Below are 15863 nucleotides of genomic sequence, written 5' to 3'. Positions count from 1 at the left end.
ATATCTGCAAAAACCTTTTGTACCCTCTGATATTACTAGCTAGCTTGCCTTCATACTTCATCATCTTTCTCTAACTTTTTTAGTTGCTTCTGTTGTTATTTAAAAGCTTCCCAATCCTCTACCTTCCCACTAATTCTTGCTGTATTATATGCTTTCTCTTTAGCTTTTATGCTGCCTTTGACTTCTTTCTGTGTTAGCCATGGTTGCAGCATCCTCCCTCTAGAATGCATCTTCAGCTTTGGTATGTATCTTTCCTGTGCCTTCCAAATTTCACCACAGAAACACCAGCCATTGCTGTTCTTTGTCATCCCTCGTAGTGTCTCCTTCCAATCAACTTCTCTCTCGCTTCTGTAATTCTGATAAATCCGATTTTAACTTCTTCTCAAACTGCAGAGTGAACTCTATCATATTATGATCACTGTCTCCTACGTGTTCCTTTACCCTAAGCTCTCTAATCAAATCTGTGTATGTAACACACAATTCAGAATTGCAATTCCTCTGGTGGGTTCAACCACAAGCAGCTCTAAAAAGCCATCTTGTAGGACTTCTACAAATTCCGTCTTGGAATCCGCCACCAACCTGATTTTCCAAATCTACCTACATATTGACATCTCCCATGATTATCACAGCATTGCCCTTTTACATAACTTTTCTATCCCCCATTATAATTTGTTCCCCACATCCTGACTACGATTCAGAGGCATGTATATAACTTCCATCAGGGTCTTTTCACCCTTGGAGTTTCTTGACTCTACTCAAAAGGATTCTACATCTTCTGATCTATGTCACTTCCTTCTGAGGATTTTATTTAATTTTTAACCAACAGAGTCACTAAACCCCTTTGCTTACCTGCCTGTCTTTTTGATACTTGGATATTAAGCTCCCAACTACGATCTTTCAGCCATGACTCCCAGATACCCACAACGTCATACCTGCCAATCTCTAACTTATTCAGATCATCTACCATATTCAGAATCAGAATCAGGTTTATTATCACTGGCATGTGTCATGAAATTTGTTAGTTTAGCAGTAGTAGTTCAATCCAATACATTATATAGACAAAAAATCAATAAGTAAATCAATTACAGTATATGTATATTGACTAGATCAAAAATTGTGCATAAGTAAATAATATATATTTAAAAAGTGAGGTAGTGTTCATGGGTTCAATGTCCATTTAGCAATCAGATGGCAGAGGGGAAGAAGCTGTTCCTGAATCACTGAGTGTGTGCCGTCAGGCTTCTGTACCTCCTACCTGATGGTAACAATGAGAAAAGGGCATGCCCTGGGTAGTGGGGTCCTTAATAATGGACACTGCCTTTCTGAGACACCACTCCTTGAAGATGTCCTGGGTACCTTGGAGGCTAGTACCTTAAGTTGGAGCTGACTAAACTGTGCATTCAAATATAACACCTTCTGTGTGGCATTTATCATCCTTTTTTTGATTTTTGGCCCCCTGTTACACTTTAACTCATTCCACTGATTGCTCTTTCATGTGCCTGTCCTTCCTCAGTCTCATTACACACTGCATCTAGTTGTATACAAACTACCCCATCCTCAGCCAGTTTAGTTTAAACCTTACTGAACAACTTTAGCGAAATGCCTGTAAGGACATTGGACCCCTTCGAATTCAGGTGTAACCTGTTATTTTTGTACATGTCATACTTTCCCCAGAAGAGATTCCAATGATCTAGAAATCTGAAACGAGGACCCTGCACTAATTCTTCAACCATGCATTCATCCTCCTAAACATCCTATTCTTACTCTCACTGGCACATGGCACAGATAGCAATTTGGAGGTGCTGCTTTTCAGCTTTCTGCCTAACTTCCTATATTCACTCTTCAGTACCTCCTCCCTTTTCATATTTTTATCGTGGGTACCGATATGTATCATGACATCTGTTTGTTTGCCTTCCCACTTTAGAATGCTGTTGACTTGATCCGAGACATCCCTGATCCTGGTACCTGGGAGGCAACACACTATTCAGGAGTCTCTTTCACATTGACTGAATCTGCTTTCTGCTTCTCTAATTATGGAATTGTTTATCTCCACTGCATTTCTCACTTCTCTTCTCACCCTCCCCCCCCCCCGCCCCAGCCCCCGCCTTCTGGGCCACAGAGAGAAGCCATTCACTGTGGCTTTCCCCTGGTAGGTTGTGCCCCCTCCCAGCAGTATCCAAAGCGTTATATGTGTTATTAAGGGGAATGGCCACAGGGGTACACTGTAGTGGCTACCTATTCCCTTTCACTCTCCGGACTGTCACCTAGGTACCTGCCTCCTGCATTTTAGGGATGAATACATCCCTATAGCTCCTATCTATCACCTCATTCTCCCATACGAGCCAAAAATCATCAAAGGGCAGCTTCAGTTCCAATTGGAAAATAAAATTTAGAATGTTAGGGTACATAATAAAATATCATAGAATTTAAATGCATTTAACAATTTTAATAAGTGTAGCACTTTTAAATATTTATCCCGGGGAATTACAGTATTGAATCTTCAATAGCAATTTCTGGATTCTACACTAAGCAATATACACGTGAAGTCCTGAAGTTGCTGCCATCTTCGCAATGTCATGATGGTGAAGGCTGATAATTTTGCTGCACAGAATCACAAAATCCAGTGCTAGAAATCTTTGTGGAAACTTAGAGTAATTAAGTAGCAAAACTTTGTATATCCATGTTAAAATTGCTTCTGTCAAAGATATCCTATAGATACAGCATGTGCTTAAGATAGTTTGTTGTCTTCATTTTATTTTTAAATTATTATTTGTTATATACTTTAGGTTCCATCTCCTTTGAAGGACGTTTACATTGAGATGAAATGCATTAATTATAGAAACAATCATCTAGTTGATTCTATTCTTGAAGGAAGGCTACTTCAGTTTACCAAAGACCTAACTCCTGTTGGCATCATTCAATGCCCAACTCTAGTGACTATCAACCACCAAAGCCTACTGGAAACGTAAAGAATATTGATGTTCTTGAGGAGATTGCTGCTAGCGATCTACCAGGACCTTCTAATTCCAATCTGTTTTCCTGTTATGGTGCTCCATCATTCAATCTAAGTTCCAGTGCAGAAGGACATGGGCCATGGATGTTTCCTGTCGTCCAGGCACGAGAAGTGTTTTACAATGTCTGCTCAGATTATGGATTGCTAAACAAAGCTTCCATTATTGCCAATACCCCATGCAGTTCCAGCGAACCGACTCCTGTCCAGGATGGATCTTCTTCAGTTGGTGCTGCGGGACATAATTCTAATTATGTACAACTTCAAGTTGATCCTCCAGATGTAACCCATAGAGGTAATGCAGAAATGGTTGCTATGCCTGTCAGCCAAGGGAAACGGCTGCTTGCCTGGGAGATAGATACATCAGATTTTAATATAGTAACATCTAAATTGAAAAGTAGAACAGGTGAGAAAATGCCACAAATTAATAACTAATTAATTAACTACCATACTGTATTGAGAGGGATTTATAACTATTGCTAGCACACATCGTTGCACCCATTTTAAAGCTGGAACTAATAATTTTGGGAGTCCTTGTAATGAATTGTAAGATATCAGACTACTTTCAAAGTGTGATGTTCCTTTTACATTTTGCATTATAATTTCTTTTCTAGGTATTTTTTTCATTGTGTATTTGTTCCATGTCATTTGTGTGGGAGATTTATATTAGTTTTTGTCTAATTGACCATAATTGCTAATTTGTCATGTTAGCTTTGGAAGGAAAAGTTGGCAGAATCATACGTCGCCTTTAACATATTGACCAGTTTCATTGTATCTACCGTTCAATTTGCATAAATATTCATCAATTATGATTATTTTTCATCATTTTCAGTTTCTAAGAAGAGAGGTGTTTAATCATAAACAACAGGAATTCTGCAGATGCTGGAAATTCAAGCAACATACATCAAAGTTGCTGGTGAACGCAGCAGGCCAAGCAGCATCTATAGGAAGAGGCGCAGTCGACGTTTCAGGCCGAGACCCTTCGTCAGGACTAACTGAAGGAAGAGTGAGTAAGGGATTTGAAAGCTGGAGGGGGAGGGGGAGATGCAAAATGATAGGAGAAGACAGGAGGGGGTGGGATAGAGCCGAGAGCTGGACAGGTGATAGGCAAAAGGGGATACGAGAGGATCATGGGACAGGAGGTCCGGGAAGAAAGACCGGGGGGGGGGGTGACCCAGAGGATGGGCAAGAGGTATATTCAGAGGGACAGAGGGAGAAAAAGGAGAGTGAGAGAAAGAATGTGTGCATAAAAATGAGTAACAGATGGGGTACGAGGGGGAGGTGGGGCCTTAGCGGAAGTTAGAGAAGTCGATGTTCATGCCATCAGGTTGGAGGCTACCCAGACAGAATATAAGGCCTCCTCTACTGTAAAGATGAAGCCACACTCAGGTTGGAGGAACAACACCTTATATTCCGTCTGGGTAGCCTCCAACCTGATGGCATGAACATCGACTTCTCTAACTTCCGCTAAGGCCCCACCTCCCCCTCGTACTCCATCTGTTACTCATTTTTATGCACACATTCTTTCTCTCACTCTCCTTTTTCTCCCTCTGTCCCTCTGAATATACCTCTTGCCCATCCTCTGGGTCACCCCCCCCCTTGTCTTTCTTCCCGGACCTCCTGTCCCATGATCCTCTCGTATCCCCTTTTGCCTATCACCTGTCCAGCTCTCGGCTCTATCCCTCCCCCTCCTGTCTTCTCCTATCATTTTGCATCTCCCCCTCCCCCTCCAGCTTTCAAATCCCTTACTCACTCTTCCTTCAGTTAGTCCTGACGAAGGGTCTCGGCCTGAAACGTCGACTGCGCCTCTTCCTATAGATGCTGCTTGGCCTGCTGCGTTCACCAGCAACTTTGATGTAAGGTGTTTAATCATGGTGCATTCCAGCTATTATTCACTTTCTCAAACTATTTATTATTAATTTATTCAAGCTAACAGTGTCTCAGCATCTTTTTCACATTATAAATTATGAGCCAAGAAAATTATCTTAGTTCTTTGTAAAACCACACTGCTATGATCTCGCTTTCAAATGTAATTAAAATGTTACAGTAAGAATTCACAGTATTTTCAATCCTTGGATTACATTTTAATTTTTGGAAATAAAAGCCAGAGAAATTCAACCCAAATTATTGACCAAAAATATAAGATTGCTGAGGGCTATTTTATGCTATTTTTTTGAGGGCTATTTTATGCTATTTAATTGAAGAGAAAAGTGAAACTATAAACAGCCTGATTTTGTACAAATGGAAGGACTATACAACTTCCAATTGCTATCCTAAAATTCTTATGATGATTTTTATTGCAAAACCAAGCAATAACATAAGGTAAATTTATGAATATTTTATTCTGAAATAATATTCTGAAAATATCAACAGCTACTAAATTGAAATATTAATGCAAGCTCCATCTTAATTAATATTGATAATTTAAATACTTTAGGTGTTCAATATTGAGAATCAGTGGCATGACGCACAATTCAAAACATTACAAACATTTACCACAATTTATTGCAAGATATTTCCCCATGTTGAACACATAATATAGTTCTCTGAACCTAAACATTGGCCAGAGTACTAGATAATCAAAGGGTATGATTGCTGATTCTACAATGATTTATTTTTTGTGCCTCTGGATCCACAGGTGATATTTTACTAAGTGGTAGAAATGTTGAGCACGTTACACAGTGATTCAGCGTAAGGCTATCAGACATTCTGACAAAGATATTAAGCATAGTTAAAAACAAAGACCTCAGGATGGAGGCTTGGCACAATCCAGGCTATGACATCTTACCTTATTAGCACCACATACACCACCATCTTGGATACATATTGTTAATCAACAGAAGCTAGATGAATGAAAAATGGTCTTAAATAATTAAAGAGCTGCATGAATGATGGGTACTTTCATTGCAATATAGCTTAAAACCCTTTTGAGTGAACTGTATTGTATGTTGATTTCCAGCTTATTCAAAACTTCTCTAGTTCTATTTAATTACATAGAAAAGCATATTAATTTCAAGGATTAGTTTGTTGATGGTATTTAACAAAAGTTTCCATGTTAATATTGGCTCTGGTTGGTGTAGATATGTTAATGCTGATTAATCTTCATTTGTTTTAATGTTACATGAGCTGCTGTCCTCAAGATGAGGCGCATAAATAGTGCATGTGGAGCATTGTTGCAAAGTAGACTAAAGAGCCCCTTTCAGCACATCAGGTCTTGTATTTACTAAGATGGTAGGCTAATAAAAGCACCCTCTTGTTTGCAAGAAATGTGATATTGCTTATAGGAGTGATTAGTAACATTCAACTAGGACAAATAGTGTCATAAAAACTAAAAAAAAATCAATATATGCAGTAGTTTCCTATAAGTACTAATTTCATTTGGATTTTATTCAACTTTGCAATTTTTAGTTTTTATTTGCATTATTTAAACAGTAACTAATTGCCCTGATTCTGTTTTTGCATAGTTTATAAATGTAGATTTTTAAATGTAGATTTTCTTAAGTTTATGGAAGTGCTATTGTTGATGGATTGTTCAATTGAATTCAATTGTGGATCAACCTAGCAAAATTTGTTTTAATCAAAACAAGCTCAGCTTTAGGGCCTTCATAAAACCATCCAGAGTGGATACTACTTTGTTAGGTACATTCCCCCGCCCCCGCCCCCCCAAATAAGATTAAAGGATTGCTGTTTGATAACAAAATGTCACAGCTATAGGATATAGAATTTTACTCTATGCCACAAACTATGCTATTACTAGACCTGGTACCTGTGCTGCACATATTTGCCACTGAGTTAATTTTGGATCCAGCTTGATGCTTTCCCTGGGATTCTAATTTTCCTTAGCAACTACGGTTTTATCACAAGCCTTGCTAAAAATCCAGGTTGATTACTATTAAAATCTGGTAATGATATCTTCATGACTAGTTACATATCAAATAATTGGAGTTCCTTTCTTTCTCCACTCAAGCCAGAAACACTTTTCAGCTTTAGACTCATCACAGTAAAACTGCTGGTGTTTCAAAGTAATTTCTTTTAAACTTAAATGATGGACTGGTGAATTGTGGATGCAGCTTTTATTATAATATTCTTTTTTTGTTTGGGGGTGGAAATACAATGATACAGTAGTTAGATGCTGATTTTTGGGTGCTGCCTGTGTGGAGTTTGCATGTTCTCCCTGTTGCCACATACATTTCCCCTGCGTGCTGTGGTTTCTTCCCATATATGAAAAATGTGCTGGTAGGTTATTAAAAAAAGCGGGTATTGGCTACTATAAATTACTGCTAGTTTCAGTGGCAGGAGAATATGGGGGATTTGATGTGCATGCACCGAAGAATGTATTATAGGGAAATCAATGATGGGAACATCCTGACAGCCTGAATGGCCTCAACTGGTGTTGTAAAAAAAAGATGTATGGAAGTACTGAATGCCTGCATCAAAAACTGTGTTTAGAAATCAGAGCAAAACACACAAAGCTGGAAGAACTTAGTGGGTCAGGCAACAGATTTGGAGGGAAATATGCAGTTAAATTCTGGGTGAAAACTCTTCATCTGGACTGAAACAGAGCAGGGAAAGCTTGTATAAAAACTTGATGGGAAGGGCTGGAGCAAGATCTAACAGGTGATAGGTAGATTGAGGAGAGGAGGATGGAAATAGCACCAAGTTTGGAGGGAACCAGGGGCTGAAGATAGTGAAGTCTGATAGGAGAGGAAGGTGGAGCATGGAATTAAAGGATGGAGGTGGGGAGAGCGGATGGGAATAGTGGAGGGAAACCAGTGCGAGGATGGACAAATGGAGGGCACGGAGGAGGGGAAAGAAACAGCCTGATAGGGGTGGAGTGGGTGTAGGTGTGATGGTTTACTTTTTTTGAAATATTAAGTACATTTTTAATTACATTGTTGAATTCCCAGCCTGGAGAATGGCACCACAGGAAAATGCTGCATGATGTAGGCCAGTCTTGTCTACCTGCTGAGCTTTGATTTGCTTGAAATTTGCCTTGCTGCATACCATCGAGAGTGAAGGGCTATAAAATAAAGTAATTGTTTTAAACTTAAAAAGCATTGTTTTTAACGTTAGCCCATTTGACATGATATTTGGTATTTTCTCTTGATATTCAGCCCAACTATTACAGTGGAGCAAAAGGAATTATAGAGGCAGGAGAGAAGAGCTGGCCAAAGTTGATTAGAAAGGACAGCAGAGTAGCAATGGCTGGAGTTTCTGGGAGCAATTTAGAAGGTGCAGTATCCCAAAGAAAGAGTATTCTAGCGGGAGGATGAGGTGACCGCGACTGACAAGGGAAGTTAAAGACAGCATTAGCAAAACTTATTGGGAAGCTAGGAGATTGAGAAGATTTAAAAAAACAACAGAAAGCAACTAAAAAAAGCAATAAGAGAACAGATGAAATATGAAGGTAAGCTAGCCAATAATATAAAAGAGGAAACCAGAAGTTTTTTCAGATATAAAGTACAAAGAGTAAAAGAGAGGTGAGAGTGGATATCATCATCATCGTCATGGCTCCGTCTGTCTAAGTAGACAATGGATGCACCTCAGAACACTGGAAGGTGCCACTGGAGAGGTGATAATGGAGGACAAGGAAATGGCATACGAACTGAATACTTAAAAGTATTTTGTGTCATTCTTCCACCGTGAAAGACACCAGCTGAATGCCAGCAATTTAACAGTGTCTGGAGTCAAAAGTGAGTTGTAATTGCTATTAATAAGGAGGAGGTATTTGGGAATCTGAAAGGTCTAAAGGTAGATATGTTACCTGCACAGGATGGACTACACCCCTTTGTTCTGAAGGAGGTAGCTGAAGAGATTGTGAAGGCATTAGTAATATTTTAAGAATCGCTATATTATGGAATGGTTCTAGAGGACTGGAAAATTTTAAAATGTCACTCCATTCTTTAAGAAAGGAGGGAGGCAGGAGAAAAGAAATTTTAGGACAGTTAGTCTGACTTCAGTAGATGGGAAGATGTTGGAGTCTATTAAGGATGAGGTTTCAGGGTACTTGGAGGCACATGGTGAAATTAGCTAAAGTCAGCATGGTTTCCTTAAGAGGAATCTTGACGACAAATCTGTTGAAATTATTTGAGGAAATAACAGGAAGGAGAGTCAGTCGAAGTTGTTATTTGGGTTTTCAAAAGGCCTTTGACAAGATGCTGCACATGAGGCTGCTAAATAAGATAAGAGCCCATGGGTATTACAGGAAAGATACTAGCATGGATAGAAGATCGGTCAAGGCAATGGCAGGAGGCAAAGAGTGGGAATAAAAGGGGCCTTTTCTGGTTTGTGACAAGTGGTGTTCTGCAGAAGGACCGCTTCTTTTCACATTATATGTCAATGACTTGGATGAAGGAATTGATGACTTTGTGGCCAAGTTTGCAGATGATACTAAAGATAGGTGAAGAGGCAGGTGGTGTTGAGGAAGCAAGGAATCTGCAGAGGGGCTTAGACAATTTAGGAGAACAGGAAAAGAACTGGCAGGTGGAATATAATGTAGGGAAGTGTATAATCATGCACTTTGGTAGAAGGAATAAAGGCGTAGATTATTTACTAAACAGGAGAAAATTCAGAAATCAGAGGTGCAAAGGGACTTGGGAATCCTTTGTTAGTCCTGACGAAGGGTCTCGGCCTGAAACGTCGACTGCGCCTCTTCCTATAGATGCTGCCTGGCCTGCTGCGTTCACCAGCAACTTTGATGTGTGTTGTTGGGAATCCTTGTGCAGGATTCCGAAAAGGTTAACTTGCAGGTTGAGTCGGTGGTATCGAGAGCAAATGCAATGATAGCATTCATTTTAAGAGGGCTAGAATATAAAAGCAAGGATGTAATGCTGAGGCTTTATAAGACATTGGTCGGACCACACTTGGAGTATTATGAGCAATTTTGGGCTCCTTCTTTAATAAAAGATGGTTGGCATTGGAGAGGGTTTAGAGGAGGTTCACATGAATGATTCCGGGGAAGAAAGGATTAATGTATGAGGAGTGTTTGATGGCTCTGGGCCTGTGCCTGCTGGAGTTCAGAAAATGAAAGACAATCTCACTGACATCTATCAGGTATCGAAAGGCCTATATGGAGTGGATGTGAAGGTGATATTTCCTATAGTGGGAAGTTTAGGACCAGAGAGCAAAGCCTCAGGGTAGAAGGACTTCCTTTAAGAATGGAGATGAGGTGTAATTTCATTAGTGGGTGCTGAATCTAGAATTCATTGCCGCAAACAGCTCTGGAGGCCAAATCATTGGGTATATTTAAAGCAGATGTTGATAGGTTTTTGATTAATAAGGGTGCACTTGGTTATAGACCGAAGGCAAGAGAATGGGATTGAGGCCGATAATAGATCAGCCATGATGGAATGGAATGGTGGAGCTGACTCAATGAGCCCAATGGCCTAATTTTGCTCCTGTTCTTAGGAGTTAATGCTGCCTCATGGAATATTTCCATCAATCTTATTCCCACACATCTCCCTGTTACCAATTCTGTCACAATTACAGAACAAAAATTCTCGGCAATTTTGTATTTTATAGTTATTTATAAGACCAACTTAGGCTCATTTTTATTAAAAGTCCTTGGTTTGCAATAGATTTTTATAATTCTCACCTGCTTGCATTTCTTTCATTCAATAATTTTTAACATAAGTTCTGACAATATTTTCAGCTATATTAAATGATATCAGTTGAGGATTTCTATAACGTAATTGCTTGAAAATGTTCATTTGTAAAGACAGTACATTTACATCAATTGGGGTAAAAATTGGCATCTAGTTTGTATGCCCTTCACTCATATCCTATGTATGACGCTTGCGCAGTCTGCTATTCAATGTGCATAAAGTTGTGGCTTTGAGAACTTGGATCTGCTAAACCCGTGTAGAATTGCATTCCAATAATTTTATGACATATACAAGAATGTTTTATTTATTTATTTATTTACAGGTAGCCTGAAGAAGCAAAGTACAAAAAAGATTACACCACTTGAGAAATACAACAAAAAAAATGATTCTTCTCCATATACAGTTCTGGAAGAAATGAAACAGCGCAAAGTTTTGGATCTTCGGAGATGGTCAGTGTTTTTATCAATTTTTACTGTAAATTTGCTTTCAATGGCCTTACATCATTTTGCATTTTAGTTGGGCACTACATATTTGATTACTATTGAAATATGAAGGTTGTACTTGCCTAAATTGTTTACAGCTTTGGGATACTTTACTACAATAAAAGCATTATGTATAAACGAGTTCATCTTCTTCAGAGAGTTATCTGCAATTAACAAGTCTTCACCAACCTCTCAAATGCTGGAGGAACTCAGCAAATCAGTCAGCATCTATGAAGGGGAATACCACCATCCAGGCACCATTTATGGAGAGGACCTCCACCAGTACTTGCTTTATTCCATGTCTCTTAGTCTCCATTTAGTCACAGATATTCCCCTCGTCTCTTCCCCCTCCCAACCCCTGCCTCCCTCTCTCTTTTCTGCCACTTAAGATGTGTTTGAATTATAATTTTTCTGATTTTTAATGAAAGGTTATTAATGTGAAACATTAACCCTGATTTTCTCTTTATACAGATGTTACCTGATATGTTTGGTATTTCCAGCATTTTTTTTTGTTATACATTCCAGTATCTGCAGCTGTAGATAGGGTGGTTAAAAAAAGCCCTAATGCATGTTTGCCTTCAATGTTTGAGTCATTGATTATAAAAGTCAAGAAGTCGTGTTGCAGTTGCATAAAACTTTAATTAGGCCACTTTTAAAATATTGCGTGACACTTGGTCACCGTATTACAGAAAGGATATGGAGGTTTTGAAAAGGAGCCTGAAACATCATGCTGAGGGAAATGGTGAAAGCAGATACAATAGTAACATTTGAGAGGGATTTGGGTAGACACATGAACAAGCAGGGAATGGTGGGATATGGATTAATTTGGAGTGGCATCATGGTCGACATGTATATTGTGGGCCAAAGGGCATGCTCCTACACTGTATAGTTCTGTTTTATAATTACAAGGAATTTTAAAAATATATTGCTTATAGAATAATGCATTTCAATTTTGTTAATTTGCAATAATATTTATTCAGAATTAAAATTCTATTCTTTATTGTGCTCACAATTAAAAACTAGACCACAGTTTCTAACTTTTAGTGCAAATCATTAGAATAGCATCAGTTTATTGACTTCTGAAATTATCTTGATGCAGTATAGTAGGTAACTTGTAGTTGGATATTTTGTGACTGCCACAATAAAATGGCCACCTCTGTTCCTTGTGTTTATGTGACTTATTGCACACAGCAAAATAAATGTCATTAAATCTAATTATTAATTTTTATTATAGGACTCACTATAAATCTTTTATAGCAAGTCCTGATGAAGGGTCTCTGTCCAAACCGCCAATGTATATTCATTTCCATAGATGCTGCCCAACCTGCTAGGTTCCTCCAGCATTTTGTGTGTGTTGCTCTAAATTTCATTATATTGTTTTACTACATCTGATAATTTTTAAGTGCATTTAATATTAATTTAAGCAAATATAGGGGTTGTTTGTGCACAAACTCATACAAAGGGACTGATGGCTATATATTTTATTTACTAACATTTGTGTTGGTGTAGGGAACAATGCTGATAAGAGTACCTAAGACCTCCATGCAGTTTCAAGAGTCGTGATTTTACAGACAAAGTTTGGATTGCCTGTTTGAATCTATGAGGATGTACCAAAGTTTTGCAATTTCATTAAAATAAAGGATTCCTTTTTATTCTTTTGTTTCCTCATCTTTTCTCTCTGATTTTTGTGCCTTTCCTTCTTAGTCCTACCATATTAATCTGTTATAGTGGGGGAAACTTTATTCATGTGCCTATCTTGAGTTTAAAGTAAGTCTCAATGTAGGAGTAAAAGGGACCCAGGCATAAAAGGTCATCTGCCTGTCACGAGACAGAAAACACTCTGGCTTGCATCACCTAAGTGTATCCATTCCAGACTTCAGCAACTAAATTAGTATGAGCTGTATTCACTCCTCCTTGGAACGTTTCCTGTTTTATTGTTTTACAACATTGAATCAAGGTGGCTTTCATTTGGCTTTTTTGACACTGAACAACAGAAAAGACTCTTTCGTGTCAAAGGAAACAAATTTCATTAAAAATTGACGAAATTTATTACAATTATTAAACACAAAATAATTGATTGCATAATTACTCGCCTCCTTCAAGTCAGTGTTTTGTAGAGGCATCTTTTTCAGCAATTACAGCCTTGAGTCTGTGTGGATAGTTCTCTATTAGCTTTGTACATCTGGACACTGCAATTTTTCTACATTCTTTACAAAACTGCTCAAGCTCTGTCAGATTGCATTGGGATCATGAGTGAACACCCTTTAAGTCCAGCCACAAATTCTCAATTGGATTGAGGTCTGGACTCTGACTTGGCCACTGCAAGTCATTAACTTGGTTGTTTTTAAGCCATTCCCGTGTAGCTTTGGCTTTATGCTTGGGGTCATTGTCTTGCTGGAAAACAAATCTTTTCCCAAGTCACAGTTCTCTTGCAGATTGCATCAGGTTTTTCTCCAGGATTTCCCTGTATTTTGCTGCATTCATTTTACCTTCACAAGCTTTCCAGGGCCTGCTACAGTGAAGCATCCCCACAGCATGATGCAACTGACACCATGCTTCATGGTAGGGAATCATGTTTTTGAAGATGTGCGTTGTTTGGCATACTCCAAACGTAACCTTTAGTATGATGGCCAAAAAGCTCATTTTTGTTTCATTAGACCACTGAATCATCTTCCAGCTGACTTCAGAGACTCCCACATGCCTTCCGGCAAAATCTAGCCAAGATTTCATGAGAGTTTTTTTTCCAACGATGGCTTTCTCTTTGCCACTCTCCCATAAAGCTGTGACTGGTGAAGCACCAGGGCAACTGTTGTATGCACAGTCTCTCCCATCTCAGCCACTGAAGCTTGTAACTCTTCCAAAGTTGTCCTAGGTCTCTTGGTGGCTTCCCTTACTCATCCCCTTCTTGCTCAGTTTTTGAGGATGGCCTGCTCTATGCAGATTTACAGCTGTGCCACATTCTTTCCATTTCTTGATGATTGATTTAACTGCACTCCAAGGGACATTCAGTGACTTGGAGATTTTCTTGTATCCATCTCCCGACTTGTGCTTTTGAATAACCTTTTTGCGGAGTTGCTTAGAGTATTCTGTCGTCTTCATGGTGTAATTTTTGACTGGATACTGGCTCACCAGCAGTTGAACCTTCTAGATACAGGTGTACTTTTACTGCAATCAATTGAAACACTTTGACTGCACATGGTGATCTCCATTTAACTAATTATGTGACTTTTAAAACCATTTGGCTGCACCACTAATGGTTTGGTGTGTCATATTAAAGGGGGTGAATACTTGTGCAATTAAATATTTTGTGTTTTATATTTGGAATTAATTTAGATCACTTTGTAGAGATCATTTTTCACTTTGACATGAAAGAGTCTTTTTCTGTCGATCAGTGTCAAAAAAAGTAAAATTAAATCCACTGTGATTCAATGTAAAGCAATAAAACATGGAAACTTCCAAGGGGAGTGAATACTTTTTATAGGCACTTTTTTTTAATTTTTAAAAATTCTTTTGATTTTGCAATCCTATTATTTTTATTCATCATATTATTTTGCAGTTGGCCCAATGTAGAACATCTCTGGTTCAGATCTTTCATTCTCTTATATCCCTAGCTATTTGTGTGTTTTACTCTCCTGTTATGAGTGGAGCCAGAAGAATGAATATTAATACTTGTAATAATACTTAACAGTATTTAGATCTTTTACAATGATAAATAATATATGCAATTTCATCCTCTATTCCTCCTCTAAAGTAACTCTGGTGCTAAATAATTATTGTGCTATCTTCAACAAGATGGAATTTTCACTATTTTTATTGTTAACAGTAGTACTTGAGAAGAACATTGGTCTTGTATGTTGAAAACTGTTAGGCAGCATTGATTTGTGACTTTTTACAGGATATTCATAAGCATCAACTTGTTGCTTATTTCACACATCTGAAAAACAAATGTAAACATTGTAATCATCGACAGGTGAAAATTAAGACTTACCCAATTGTTTAAATTTTAATTCCTCCCTTTCCCTAAATCTTTTGTCTGTTTTTTTTTTCTTAAATTAAATTGGGCTCTAATTAATTGCAACACCTCAGTCTTGCAGATGCTGTGTTTTCCTGCTGCTTTTTCACTTTTGTGGATGAAAGCTTTTCTGTGGCAACAAAAGTGACAGAACATGCCAATAAGCCTGGAAGAAGTCTGCCCACAAATATCCATGATCTCTTTCAAACTTGCAGTTCTGCCTTTCTGACACCCTTTGCAATCAGGGTTTCCTAGTGTTCAACAACAGTGACATTGTAAGATTACACTGACAAATTTTCATAGATGCTAATCCAGAAATAAAAGTCACAACTTTTAGATTATCTTTTAAAAGTTTTACAGAATTCTGAACAGAGATTGGAGCACAAGGATAACAGTAAGGTTCAGATTCAGATTTATTTATCATATGCACATCGAAACACAGTGCAAGGTTGCACCTAAGGTTGTGCTGGCTGTCTGTAAGTGTACCCACACATTCCGGTGCCAACATATCATGCCCAAAATGCTCCGCAGATCAGTGTAGAACACAACAAAACACAATGCAACAAGCAAGAAAACAACAACAAAATATGCCTCTTTCCTCTTTCCCACCCTCACATACAGTCAGCCCTCCAACTCCAGGACAGGCCTGTGGGCTTCAGCCATTGGGCTACGACTTTCGGACTTCTAATTGATTTTCAGGCTTTGATCTTAGTTATTGACACCCAGGCTAACCGATCACGGGGTCCTGTGTCTCA

General features: G+C 38.5%; 2 protein-coding genes across 2 annotated transcripts in view; one reads left to right on the top strand and one right to left on the bottom strand.

The window, feature by feature from the left end:
- The window catches only part of ercc5 (excision repair cross-complementation group 5), a 138443-nt gene that overhangs the window by 4409 nt on the left and 118171 nt on the right, over nucleotides 1-15863 (top strand). The window contains exons 2-3 of the mRNA XM_063054889.1: nucleotides 2787-3416; nucleotides 10937-11063. Of these exons, the coding sequence (XP_062910959.1) occupies nucleotides 2921-3416; nucleotides 10937-11063 (623 nt within the window). The 5' untranslated portion in view covers nucleotides 2787-2920. The remainder of the gene's footprint in view (nucleotides 1-2786; nucleotides 3417-10936; nucleotides 11064-15863) is intronic.
- zgc:172121 (uncharacterized protein LOC337599 homolog) overlaps nucleotides 11076-15863 on the bottom strand; it is a 70071-nt gene continuing 65283 nt past the window's right edge. Inside the window, exon 9 of the mRNA XM_063053780.1 lies at nucleotides 11076-15030. The gene's annotated coding sequence lies outside the window, so the exon portion shown is untranslated. The remainder of the gene's footprint in view (nucleotides 15031-15863) is intronic.

Source organism: Mobula hypostoma, chromosome 7, assembly GCF_963921235.1.
Source record: "Mobula hypostoma chromosome 7, sMobHyp1.1, whole genome shotgun sequence".
NCBI classification, from domain to species: Eukaryota; Metazoa; Chordata; class Chondrichthyes; order Myliobatiformes; family Myliobatidae; genus Mobula; species Mobula hypostoma.
The sequence above is the reverse complement of the archived record's forward strand: the minus strand, read 5'-3'. Positions and strand labels throughout refer to the sequence as shown.